Here is a 14,115-nt window from a genome sequence, read left to right on the forward strand (position 1 = left end):
AGAGTTCAACAGGACTTACTTTCAGGTAAGCATGTATAGTGTGTATTACAACCTCAAAGCAAGAGGTTTCATATACCTTTAAGTCTCCCAAGAGAAATAAAGTAGTCATGGTTTCTCTGACCCATTTCCCTCCAACCTTGTCACCCAACCCCTCCCTCCCTGACAACCTGCTGCAGTTGATCAGGGTTACAAATATGCCCAAAGCAAATAGGAGATGGAGGACTGACAGTCTCAGGGAGGGGAAGCCTTGGCAGCTTTACCTCCTGCCACATCAGGGGATTTACATGTTATCCAGCTTTGAATTTGGCAACCTTCCATCAGCATTCCATCCTTCAGCCGCCTGCCGCATAATGTTTACAAATACTGAGGCATGGTGATCATCTTAGTCAATGGTGGTTTAATAAGCAGATTCATGGAAAATGGGTATAGTTTGGAACTGTATTGTTGTTATATGCCTTCAAGTCGATCACGACTTATGGCGACCTTATGAATCAGTGTCCTCCAATAACATCTGTTATGAACCACCTTGTTCAGATCTTGTAAGTTCAGGTTCCATTATGGAATCAACATCTCTTGTTTGGCCTTCCTCTTTTTCTACTCCCTTCTGTTTTTCCCAGCATTATTGTCTTTTCTAGTGAATCAGGTCTTCTCATGATATGTCCAAAGTATGATAATCTCAGTTTCATCATTTTAGCTTCTAGTGATAGTTCTGGTTTAATTTCTTCTAACATCCAAATATTTGTCTTTTTTTGTGGTCCATGGTATCCACAAAGCTCTCCTCCAACACCACATTTCAAATGAGTTGATTTTTCTCTTATCAACCTTTTTCACTGTCCAACTTTCACATCCATACATAGAGATTGTGAATACCATGGTCTGAATGACCCTGACGTTAGTGTTTTAGTGATACATCTTTGCACATGAGGACCTTTTCTAGTTCTCTCATAGCTGCCCTCCCCAATCCTAGCCTTCTTCTAATTTAGCCATCACTATTTCCAGCAACTGTGACAGCTATTCACTGGAGGAAGGAAGGAGTAGCTTTGTAAGGCTTCAACTTACGGTATTTTTATTATTTATGCCAATGCCACCTAGATCAATTTTTTCTTGGACAAGTCTACATTCTCTACTCATTTAATACTTAGTCCAAATCTAAGATTTTTATGAATCCATCACATCTTTGCCTAATTGTCAGAATCTCTTGATATTTAAAGCACATTCAGACAAGTGTATGGCAGCATTCATAATGTAGATCCTCTGGAAGATATTGACTAAACCAACGAATTGAATCCAAAAGCTTATTAAAATTTGAATTAGAAACTGTTATTCAATACTGGAACAGCTAAATGAACACACAGTGTTAGTTGATATAACCTAATTTAGCTTTACATGGGCTGACATTCATCCTTGCATTCAGAAAGTATAGTTTCCAATCTAATTAAAATCCACGTACAAGTCTGATGGAGAGAAACAATGTTTCACTACCTCCCCTCAGCATGAGTTTTTGTACTTTTCAACAAATTGCTTAGAAGCATGAATACTTACCACTGATCTGTTCCATGAAGCATACATTGCCATTGGTGTTAAAAGCCAAAGTGTCAGGAGTAATGCAAAGTGTCTGGAAGATTGCAGAATGGGCAATGCTCTTCAGAGACTGGCTACACTCTAGGCAGACAGCCCAGACATCTTGCTCAGAAAGACAGCTATCTCGCAGTGACAATACATCAGCAAGAGACACGTTCTCCTGCCAAGACATGAATTCATAAATTACTCCACATTTTATGACATTATCTGTAGCCAATGGAGTCAAATATAATCTATACTACACAAACCCAACATGTTTTCCTCACATTTAAGGCTTTCTAGGACAAAAGAGTTAAAAGACACGTCTTTTTGCCACTTTTATGGTGGCCTCCCATTATTCTATTCCTTCCCATTTCTTCTTAATTCTCCCCCCTACTGTCAGTGTCACTCTTTTCCCCTCCATATTTTCCTACTTTGTAGTTGAAACTGTCTCCAGATTCCAAAATGTATTTCATCTAGATCAGTTCCTAAGGTGATTGTCAATGAAATAGCATAGGGCTTGTGTAGCACAGGCAGCTATGAATGAGGACCACAGGAAAATGATGTAATTTCATCTCAGTACCTTCCCAATATTTTGTTACTAACAGAAAACACTTGGGGACAGGCAGGGGAGTCATAAACTGAATTAAAAGAAGCCCAAGAGGAAATGTGGGTTTTGTACATGGTTTTGTATCAACCATGACACAAAATGAAAATGAGACACATTCATAAAAATGTTATTGTCCAGAACCTTTCCTGTATTTCCAAAGGTTCACTTTGGGGGGAATATTTTGTTTAAAAAAAACACCTCACCTATTTTATGGTTAAAGTCTCTCCAGAACATATCAGCAGCATCAATCACAACTTTCTTCAGTCAGTATATTTGGAGTTTGCAAACTAACTGTAAATATAGGCATAAGAGTGCTATTGCATGTTTCTATGGAGCTTTCAAATAAGTACAGTAGGGCCCCGTTACAGCAATTTGCTAATACAGCGGTCTCAATTAGACGCAATTAAACTAAAGCCCCACTCATACGGCACTTGTTCCACTTTTACGGCGGCATCACGCACCATTCTATTCAATAAGTTCCACTTTACAGCGCTTTTTGCTTTACAGTGGGGGTCCGGAACATAACCTGCCATTTGAGTGGGGCCCTACTGTACCATTAAGTCCACACCATATGTGTCCCTAAAGTTGCTGTATGCATACTTTAATGTAACTGCCCACTGATTGTAAATTTGAATGGATCTATTAGCCTAACATAAAACACAAGGCATCCTGGCTATAGCGCCATTGCTTCCCAGTAAGCACACACACTCTTCCTACAAAAGAGCCAGTGTGGTATAGCAGTTAGATTGTTGGACTGGGACCTTGGTGACCAGGGTTCAGATCACCACGCAGCCATGAAGCACACTGGGTGACTTTGGGGCAGTTACTGTCTTTCAACCTAACCTACCTCACAGGGTTGTTGTAAAGATAAAATCAGGAGGAGAATCATGTTGGTACGCCACCTTAAGCAACTTTGAGGAAAGGTGGAATACAAATTAAATAAATAAATATTATTTATTATTATTAAAAATGCCTCTGACAAGCTCTTCCTTCTCCATTCCCAGAGCTTTGACATATAAATGGTCTTACCATGTAAAAAGCTATAAAAATGCAACACACTCCTGCCTATGACGGCTGCCAGAATTGTGGAATGGGGGCACAAAGACATTCTACACAAGGATGGCTCTCTCTGGGTAATCCCTTTTATGCCAGGGAACTATGGTCTGCAAGTCAGGTGTATTAGCCTCAGTCAGCATAGTCAAAGGTCAGGGGTGATGGGAGTTGTAGTCCAATAATATCTGGGTCACAGGGTTCCCATCTCTGTTTTAACCAGCAGCACAGGGATTAACCTACCACAGAACTGCCATTTTTGGCAGTATTCCCATACCAGAATAATGTACACCCTACGTCAAAATCCAGATAGTCTGCATTAACTTCATTGATGTTCACAGTCCATACAATATTTTATTTCTCAATGTATGTTGTCTGTAAGCAGCATTTTGAAATGCTGAATACACTTTGCCAACAACAGTTCCTTATGAGCACAATACAGAACAGTTTTAGTCCTAGATCTAAAAGAAAGAATTATTTTTTTCTAGGAAGTGGCAAAATTGAACAATTAACAGATTGACACATTTTAAAAGTTGCCTTTTGACATTTGGGGGTAAATATGTAGCACAGCATCCAAGTCAAATATGCCAAGATTACTTTTATCTGCTCCCATGTTTTTGCTCCATTAAAGCAAAACTTAACTAGTAAGCAAACTACAAATCAAAGAATGTCTTGATTTGAATAAAAACACACCTATGTCCACTACACTGGAAAACCATATTTACTCTGTGTGGGTGTGCACGAGCCTAGAGTTTGTCTCTTAAGTTTTTAGTTTGATGACCTGGTCTTGTTGTATTTAAGGCTTTCACAAAAAGAAATAATATTGACACTTTAACTGCAGTATGTAAAATTGAGTTTCTCAAAGCTCATGTCTTAATATTAGAATAAACTGGTGACATACACAGAATCCAATGCAGCATACTTTAAAAAGTGAAATCAGCCTTCCATGACTTGAAGAACACCAACATTTTAATCTAATCCTAACCATGCCCCTGCTCTAGGATGCACACCTTAACGTGGTGAGGGGGTTTGAGAGTGTCGAAGAAGCTGAGAGCAATGCCGTCAGGAATCTAGACCGAGGCTAGACTCCTAGCAGGGGCACCCAAGGCAGAATGGTCAAAGCTGAGACACCAGACTGAGGGCTTATCCAAACGGAGCGGGATAATCCACGGTTTCCATATTCGGTTTGTCATCTGATAGTCCTCACTTTGCCTTTTAGTTCGCTCTTTCCCAATTTAAAAAAATGCTTTTTTGCACACGCACATGCAGCAGTAAGACCCCTACATTCTTTTCGCTTTTTCCAAGCTCCGCCTCTAAAATCTCCCCCTATCAACCAATTGGTCAGCAAAAAAATTACGTATGCTCCTCTCCCCCTTTGCAACAAAGCACAATATAGCTGTAAAGGAGTCAGAAGGAAAGGCTGCTGGTCGGTTTCACACCTGCCTTCCCACAAGAATGAAATTGACACCCTTTTCTTGTTTGCATTTGCGATATTACACTTAAACGAATGTATGCTTTTCTGCCTTTATTGATATTTAAGGAGATACACACGCTGGCAATGCACTTATTTCTCAAAAAAAGCAAGCAAGGTGTCCCCCCCCCTTCTCCCTTTCCTTCCCACAGAGAATGAAATTGACAAAGCTTTCGGAGCAGGCTTGAAACCGACCAGAAGCCCATATTTGCAATATTACACTTAAAGGAATGTATGCTTTTCTGATTTGAAGCAAAAACCCCAGCAAGTAGAATTAAATTGGCAAAGCTTTTAGAGGCAGGCTGAAACCGACAGCAGCCCCTTTTTCGCTTGCTGTGCATTGCAGATCTCACCCAGAGTGGCCGCCCAGTTTGCAGGCTGGCAAAAAATAAAATGTATCTGCGCAGTAGTTGCAGACCCCCCCCAATACCCCACCATTGCGATGATTGGTTCCATTTTCCCAGGCTTATTCTTCCAGAAATGAATGTGTGTGTTTAAGTTGTTAGTAAGTTTTTTTAAAAAATATTCAATATTTTGTATTTTAGCCCCTGATGAAGGCTTGACTGCACAAGCTGAAACGCGTTGGGCTTTAGCATATTTTACACAGAAAATTTTTTTATATACAAGAAATCAATGGTGCCTCTGTGCACAGAATAAAGCTACATCTTTTCAGCATTCTGGTCTTTGACCTCTCTGCTTCCAGTGAATGCTTCACACTTTTATCTTGTTTCTCCCCCAACACCCCACCATTGCGATGATTGGTTCCATTTCCCCGGGCTTATTCTCACACATGTGCAAAAGTGCAGATACATGATTGGCTGGAATGAGGAGAAGGGGCAAAGGGAAACGCCCAAGAACCGCCCATCAGCTGTAAAGTCCACGGTATTGCATCCGAACTCCTGAAGGCACAGTGGATGATTCCCGATTTTAAACAGCAAATCGCATTTTTGCCAGTATTGGAAGGAGCGAATTTAACCCACGAAAATGCGTAACCGCGCGAGACATCATTTGGACGACCGAAAAATAATGAACACACATAGCAGGTGTGTCACACATTTTGCAGTCGTCTGGATGAGCCCTAAGATGCATCCAGACTCAGAGGAAGGCAATAGTAAACCACCTCTGAATACTTCTTACCACAAAAACCCTATGAACAGAGTATCCAAAATGCAACACGAGATAGTGCTGGAAGATGAGACACCCAGGTCAGAAGGCACTCAATGAGCTACTGGGGAAGAACAAAGGACAAATATGAGTAGTGCTGTGACTAATGACGCAGCTGTGTCAAAGCTGAAAGGAAGCCCAGAGGCTGATGTGCACAGATGCGAAGTCTGGAGTTGTACAACGTACACAATAGGAACATGGAATGTGAGAAGCATGAACCAGGGAAAGTAAGAAATTGTCAAACAACAAATGGAACACATCAACATTACAGTACTTGGCATGAGTAAATAAAAATGGACGGGAATGGGACATTTTCAATCAAGCAACTATTTTATGCAGGAAATGAGAAATTAAGAAGAAACGGGGTTGCTTTAATAGTGAGAAATGAGGTAGCAAAAACAATTAAGGACTATAACACTAGGTCTGACTGAGTTATATCAAGGAGATTTAAAGGGAAACCTATTAGCATAACCATCATTGAAGTCTACGCTCTAACGGCAAACACAGAAGAGGAGGAATTGGAGAGATTTTACGCAGAAGTACATGAAGAAATTGATCACACACCAAAACAAGATGTGCTGATAATCATGGGAGACTGGAATGCAAAAGTAGAAAACAGAGAAGAACTAGGAATTGTGGGGGAAATGGAGCTTAGGAGATTTAAATGAAGCAGGAGAAAGACTTATCAAATTCTGTGAAGCCAATAATTTGTTTCTCGCAAACATTTAATAATAATAATAATAATAATAATTTAATTTGTGGGTCGCCTATCTGGCCAATGGCCACTCTAGGCGACGTACAATTTAACAACAATACATTACATCATAATAAAATACATCATAAAATACAATATATCAATAAAACAATAAAACAGTTCCAGTACAGAGTAGTAGGCTATTCGTCGTAAAAATTTAACCCTCCCCGTAAGTCCCAAAGGCCTGTCTGAAGAGCCAGGTCTTCAAAGCTTGGCGGAATACATTCAGGGAAGGGGCATGGCGAAGGTCATACGGGAGGGAGTTCCAGAGAGTGGGGGCCGCCACTGAAAATGCCCTCTCTCTTGTCCCCGCCAACCTAGCTGTTTTAGTTGGCGGGATTGAGAGAAGGTCCTGTGTGGCTGATCTTGTTGGGTGGCATGGTTGGTGGCGCTGGAGGCGCTCCATCAGATAAACTGGGCCGAAACCGTATAGGGATTTAAAGGTTAATACCAACACCTTGAATTGGGCCCGGAAAATAACTGGAAGCCAGTGTAGGTCGAACAACACTGGGGTGATGTGTTCCCGGCGGCGACAGTTTGTAAGCAGTCGAGCCGCAGCATTCTGTATAAGTTGTAATTTCCGGACCGTTTTCAAGGGTAACCCCACGTAGAGCGCATTACAGTAATCCAACCGAGAGGTGACCAGGGCATGTACCACCAGTGGGAGCTGATGAGCAGGAAGGTAGGGCTGCAGTCTACGAATGAGGTGCAATTGATACCAAGCTGCCCGGCTCACTGCCGAAATCTGAGCCTCCATGGACAGCTTGGAATCAAGAACAACCCCAAGGCTGCGGACCTGGTCCTTCAGGGGCAATTTCACCCCATCGAACACCAGGTCAACATCTCCCAACCTTCCCTTGTCTCCCACGAGTAGCACCTCAGTCTTATCAGGATTCAACTTCAGCCTGAGCAACCAGAAAGACAACTGTACACGTGGACATCACCAAATGGTCAATATAGGAATCAAATTGATTATATAATTGGTAGCAGAAGATGGAGATGCTCCATACTTTCTGCGAAAACAAGACCAGGAGAAGACTGTGGTACAAATCACGAATTGGTCGTATCAAAAATCACAGTAAAGCTAAAGAAGAACAACAAAGCAATCATAATGCCAAAATACAATTTAAATAACATCCCAGAAGAATATAAAGATCAAATAAGGAACAGTTTTGAGGCTTTAAACTTACTTGACAGAGAACCAGAAGAACTATGGAGTGAAGTCAGAGACATTATCAGGGAAGAATGCAAAAAGACAATACCTCTAGTTAAAAAGAGAGAAAGACCTCAATGGATGACTGAAGAAACTGTTAAAATGGTTAAAGAGAGAAGGAAAGCAAAAGCAAAAGGAGATAGAAACACACTCAGAACCCTAAATGCAACAATACAGCGACTAGTAGGTAGGGACAAAGAGAACTACTACAATAGTTATTGTATAGAAATAGAAAAGGACAACAAAAAGGGTAGAACAGGAGGCCTATTCCAAAAGGTTAGAGAAATGAAACGGAAATTTAAACCAAGGGTAGGGATGTTGAATAATCAACAGAGGAACACTCTGACTGACTGAGATGAAATAAAAAGATGGAAGCAATATACTGAAGAACTCTATAAAAGAGATGCAAGGATGACAGATTCATTCAAGGAGGAACCCTATGATGAAGAACCAGAAATTCTAGAATGTGAGCTGAAAGCTGCTCTTAAAACACTTGGATGAAACAAATCACCAGGAACAGATGGCATACCAACAAGCTACTGAGACTGAATATGTCCAAATATTGACAAAAATTTGTCACCACTTATGGAAAACTAAACAATGGCCAACGGACTGGAAGCGTTCAATATATATCCCAATCCCAAACAAAGGGGATCCCAGGGAATGCAGTAATTATGGAACTATTGTCTTAATATCCCATTCAAGTAAAGTAATGCCAAGATTCTACAACAAAGGCTCTTACCATGTATGGGGCGAGAAATGCCAGACATCCAAGCTGGATTTAGAAAGGGAAGAGGTACCAGAGATCATATCGCAAACATACGTTGGATAATGGAAAGGACCAAGGAATTTCAGAAGGAAATCACCCTGTACTTTATAGATTACAGCAAAGCCTTTGATTGTGTAGATCATGAAAAACTATGGAATGCTTTAAAAGAAATGGGGGTGGCACAGCATCTGATTGCTCTGATGCACAACCTGTACTCTGGACAAGAGGCTACTGTAAGGGCAGAATATGGAGAAACCGATGGGTTCCCCATCGGAAAGGTGTGAGACAAGGGTGTATTTTATCACCATACTTGTTTAATCTATATGCAGAACATATCATACAGAAAGCGGGACTGGACCAAGATAAAAGAAGTGTGAAAATTGCAAGGAGAAAGAGCAATAATTTAAGATATGCAGACGACACCATACTCTTAGCAGAAACCAGTAATGATTTGAAATGAATGCTGATGAAAGTTAAAGAGGAAAGCACAAAAGCAGGACTACAGCTAAACGTCAAGAAAACTAAAGCAATGATAACAGATTTATGTAACTTTAAAGTTGACAACGAGGATATTGAACATGTCAAGGATCATCAATACTTTGGCACAGTCATTAAGCAAAAGGGAGACAAGAAATCAGAAGAAGGCTAGGACTGGGAAGGGCAGCTGTGAGAGAACTAGAAAAGGTCCTCAAATGCAAAGATGTGTCACTGAACACTAAAGTCAGGATCATTCAGACCATGGTATTCCCAATCTCTATGTATGGATGTGAAAGTTGGACAGTGAAAAAGACGGATAAGAGAAAAATCAACTCATTTGAAATGTAGTGTTGGAGGAGAGCTTTGCGAATATCATTGACTGCAAAAAAAGACAAATAATTGGGTGTTAGAAGAAATTAAACCAGAACTATCACTAGAAGCTAAAATGATGAAACTGAGGTCATCATACGTTGAGCACATCATGAGAAGACATGATTCACTAAAAAGACAATAATGCTGGGAAAAACAGAAGGGAGTAGAAAAAGAGGAAGGCCAAACAAGAGATGGATTGATTCCATAATGGAAGCCACAGAACTTACAAGATCTGAACAGAGTGGTTCATGGCAGTTGCTACTGGAGTTTGCTGATTCATAGGGTCGCCATAAGTCATAATTGACTTGAAGGCACATAACAACAACAACAACAACCATGGGCACATGCCAGCCAAGCTTAAGTCCCATTGACTTATGTGAGAGTTCAAGTTCTTTTTATTTCTCCCACTAAACCAACAGGATCAAGTGTGCTTAACTTGATGGGATTCAGTCCCCTTTACTCAGAAGTCAGATTTGTTCTCTACTTTGACTTAACAATCAAGGATTTCAATTATGCTTTATTGGAATTAAGTAAATTAGGAATGCAACCTCTTTACCAACTTTTCCCCTTTTTAATCTTGTTTCAGAGGCTCATGGTTCATACAGATTGCCTTTATAACTTGCATAAAAGGTTCAGTTTTGCGTTTTTGTTTTTAAAAGTTACAAGGGATGTGGGATAAATTTCACTGAAAGTGGACTAGGATCAGCCAGGCGCGTCTGCAGAAGAATACTGACCAGCTGTTACCTATTCTGCGAACGGTTAACAATCCCCAACTGTTATCAGATCCTTGAAATATTGTTCCTAGGTTACACCCCATAACACTGGAGGAAAATGGCAGGTCAAGCACCGCCTGCTCTAACAGCCAATTTTCAATTCAACACTCGGCCGAGACAAGCAAACAGCCAAGGAAAAGTTTTTGTAAGAGCGCTTGGCCTCTCCACTCGTAGAGTCGAGGCTACTAGCCAAGAAAGACGAAGCAGGAATTGCCAAGTTGGGTGCGGCTGGCCGAAGAGGATACTTTCCTGACGTCGGCCACACTCACCTCATCCTCCGAAAGTGCTGGCAGAGGCTCAAAGTCACAGCAGTCCTCGTCCACCTGCTCCTCAGCAAACTCGTCCATGGCGGCTGCTGCTGCCACAGAGACGCCTTTTCCTCCTGAGGGGTTGAGGAGATGGCACTCTTCGCTTACCTAGGCAGCCTAAATGCCCCGCGTTTTGTCGCCCTTGCGCGGCAAATCCCTAGGCAAGTCCTGGCACCGCTTCTGTTTGGAAGCGGCAACTCCTGCCCTGGCGGTCAACTCGCGCCGGTTTGGTGGTTCTTTGAGTCTCTTTCTCTCTCTCTCACCCCTCGACTTCTACCACTTTATCAGTCGCTGCCCCTCGCAGCCACGCCGAGTTTGCCGCTCGGAACCGTCGCCTCGCCCTAGCCTGCAAGCGTACCTGCTAAGGCAACGAGCACCCATAGCAACAGAAGCTTCGCGCCTCGTCTTCACCAACAGAGAGCCACCTACGCGGCGACTACAACGGAGGGCGGCGGACTCCGCCTCTTGCGAGACAGCGAGCCAGAGGTTTGGAAGAACTTTCGGCGTGGGGTCGGTTTAAAACGAAGGAATGGACGGAGGAGTACTTTTGTTTTTTTAAGGAGAGATAAGATTTCAAAGGAAACACCAAGTGGATTGAGCTCAGAGTTAGGGTTTTTTTTTTTGCCAGTTCTAGTTGTACTTAGTATTACTCCAAGCGGAACGTAGGCTGTAATCCTAAACATGTTTCCAGGGACCGAAGTTGCGAGCCTCTACCCTCAACCCACCCCCTGTTATTTGAAGCAATGTAGGCTGCGATCGGAAAACACACATACTTAGGACTATGTTTGCAATCCTATACCACCACCACATCCTGTTATGTGAGGCAATTTAGGCTGCAAGCCTAAACTCACGTATTTGGGACTAGGCTTCCAATCCTATATCCTTCCATCCACACGACAATAATCCTTTATGAACACAATTGGATTTAACTTATGCTCACTAATAGGGAACAAACCTTGAAGTTTAAGAACGTACTTATAGCCAACAGATATTTCTATCAAACTTTTAAAAGCAGGGAAACTGGGCAGCTGCACCATGGGAGCAGGAGACCTAACCTCCTCGCTGAGATATTGTGCTGCCCTACAAATTTGTCAAAATGCAGACACAATTTGGGTTGGTCTTTCACAGTCCAATCCACTTCCTGTGTAGCTTGGAAGAATTTGGTAACATGCTTTAAAATGAAATGGACTGCCTTCAAGTTGATTCTGACTTATGGTGACACTATGGGCTCATCCAGACGACTGCAAAATGTGTGACACGCCTGCTATGTGTGTTCATTATTTTTTGGTCATCCAAATGATGTCTCACGCTGTTACGCATTTTTGCGAGTTAAATCCGCTCCTTGCAATACTGGCAAAAATGCGATTTGCTGTTTAAAATCGGGAATCATCTGCTGTGCCTTCAGGAGTTAGGATGCAATACCGTGGACTTTACAGCTGATGGGCGGTTCTTGGGCATTTCCCCTTGCCCCTTCTCCTCATTCCAGCCAATCACGTATCTGCACTTTTGCACATGTGTGAGAATAAGCCCGGGAAAATGGAACCAATCATCGCAATGGTGGGGTGTTGGGGGGGTCTGCAACTACTGCGCATATGCATTTTATTTTTTGCCAGCCTGCAAACTGGGCGGCCACTCTGGGTGAGATCTGCAATGCACAGCAAGCAGAAAGGGGGGTGGTCGGTTTCAGCCTGCCTCCAAAAGCTTTGTCAATTTCATTCTACTTGCTGGGGGTTTTGCTTCATATCAGAAAAGCATACATTCCTTTAAGTGTAATATTGCAAATACAGCTTCTGGTCGGTTTCAAGCCTGCTCCAAAAGCTTTGTCAATTTCATTCTCAGTGGGAAGGAAAGGGAGAAGGAGGGGGGTGACAGTTTCTTGCTTTTTTGGAGAAATAAGTGCAATTGCCAGCGTGTGTATCTCCTTAAATATCAATAAAGGCAGAAAAGCATACATTCATTTAAGCATAATATCGCATATACAAACAAGGCAGGCATGAAACCAACCAGCAGCCTTTCCTTCCAAGGCGAGAACTCCTTTACAGCCATATTGTGCTTCGTTGCAAAGGGGGAGAGGAGCATACATAATTTTTTTGCTGACCAATTGGTTGATAGGGGGAGGTTTTAGAGGCGGAGCTTGGAAAAGTGAAAAGAATGTAGGGGTCTTACCGTTGCGTGTGCGTGTGCAAAAAAGCATTTTTTTAAATTGGGAAAGAGCGAACTAAAAGGCAAAGTGAGGACTATCAGATGACAAACCGAATATGGAAACCGTGGATTATCCTGCTCTGTTTGGATAAGCCCTATGAATAGGGTTTTTCATGGTAAGCAGTATTCAAAGGTGGTTTACCATTGCCTTTCTCTGAGGCTGAGAGGCAGTGACTGGCCCAAGGTCACCTAGTGATCTTCATGGCTGTGTGGGAATTTGAATCCTGTTCTCTCAGGTTGTAGTCTTAGGATAGGTAAAACTGACCAGGGGGAGGGGGATGGGATGATGGGAGGGATTGGAAGGGGATTGGGGAGGGGAAGGGGGAGGGATTGGAAGGGGATTGGGGAGGGGGAGGGGATTGGAAGGGTATGGGAGAGGGGAAGGGAGGAGGGGAGGGGATAGGAGGGAGGAGGAGGGGAGGGCAGGTTTGATCATTTGCATGCTTTTTGACTTCAGTGGGATTTACTCCTGTGCAATCATGCTTAGGATAGGTGAAACTGACCAAGGGGAGGGGAGGGGAGATTGGGTGGGTGGGCATTGGGCAGAGGGGGAGCCCCTTTCCTTTCCAAAAGGAAAATATTGTAAACAGTATCATTATTTTTCAACGTTTTCCCCCTTTTTATTCTACAGCAGGCAACTGTAGCCTCCCACCCAAATTTAACCAAAGCTGTCCAAGGCCACATCCACACCAGGCTTTTATTTCACTTTAGACAGTCATGGCTTCTCCCAAAAAATCCTGGGAAGTGTAATTAGTGAGGGGTCCTGAGAGTTGCTAGGAGAAGCCATGTTTCCCTCACAGAGCTTCAATCAGAGCAGCTGACTGTTAAACCACTCTGGCCACTGGAGCTCTGGCAGGGAAATAAGAGTCTCCTCTCAGCACCCTTCACAAACTACACTTCCCAGGATTCTTTGGGGGAAGCTATGATTGTCTCAAGTGAAATCAAAGTCTAGTGTGGGTGTGGCCCCCTGATTAGCCAAGCCCAGCAGTTGGTTCTTACTGAGCATGCCTGACATTTTCATTGAGTTTAAGCCAAAATTTCTTAAATAAATTAAAAATCAGCCAGGCATTTTTTAAACTTTTAAACTGCAGAAGGTGAAGGTCAGAGTATGGGGCAAGGTCACTAATATGATTGCAGGTACTCTGTGAACATGGTTGATTTTTAATGAATTTCAACAAATTATGAGAACTCTGACAGAAGAAAGTCCCAAAGGGGCCTGTTTTTCTCTCTCTCTCTGTTTACACCTTGAACTCTTGATTCTCTCTGACTGTTTTGTGTATCGCCATGAAAATTTAGTGGGTTGTTAAGCAAGTGTTTCTGAGTTCAGGACTATAAGTTCTGCAAGGTTTTGTTTTGAAATGAGCTTATGGGAAGCATCAGAATGGCATGGGG

At 42.4% G+C, this 14,115-nt stretch overlaps 1 protein-coding gene across 5 annotated transcripts in view; it reads right to left on the minus strand.

Annotated features, from left to right (window-relative positions):
* Window positions 1–14,115, minus strand: part of KNDC1 (kinase non-catalytic C-lobe domain containing 1) — a 104,108-nt gene that overhangs the window by 84,466 nt on the left and 5,527 nt on the right. For 2 of the 5 annotated variants that reach the window (XM_061635589.1, XM_061635587.1), the window contains exons 1-2: window positions 10,483–11,206; window positions 1,543–1,741 (exon numbers count right to left, since the gene is read on the minus strand). In XM_061635589.1, coding sequence (XP_061491573.1) covers window positions 1,543–1,741; window positions 10,483–10,560 — 277 coding nt within the window. In that variant the 5' untranslated portion in view covers window positions 10,561–11,206. Of the gene's footprint in view, window positions 1–1,542; window positions 1,742–10,482; window positions 11,207–14,115 lie in introns of those variants that run through there. The other 3 variants (XM_061635588.1, XM_061635590.1, XM_061635591.1) reach the window with 3 other exon arrangements.

Source organism: Rhineura floridana, chromosome 7, assembly GCF_030035675.1.
Source record: "Rhineura floridana isolate rRhiFlo1 chromosome 7, rRhiFlo1.hap2, whole genome shotgun sequence".
In the NCBI taxonomy this organism is placed as follows: domain Eukaryota; kingdom Metazoa; phylum Chordata; class Lepidosauria; order Squamata; family Rhineuridae; genus Rhineura; species Rhineura floridana.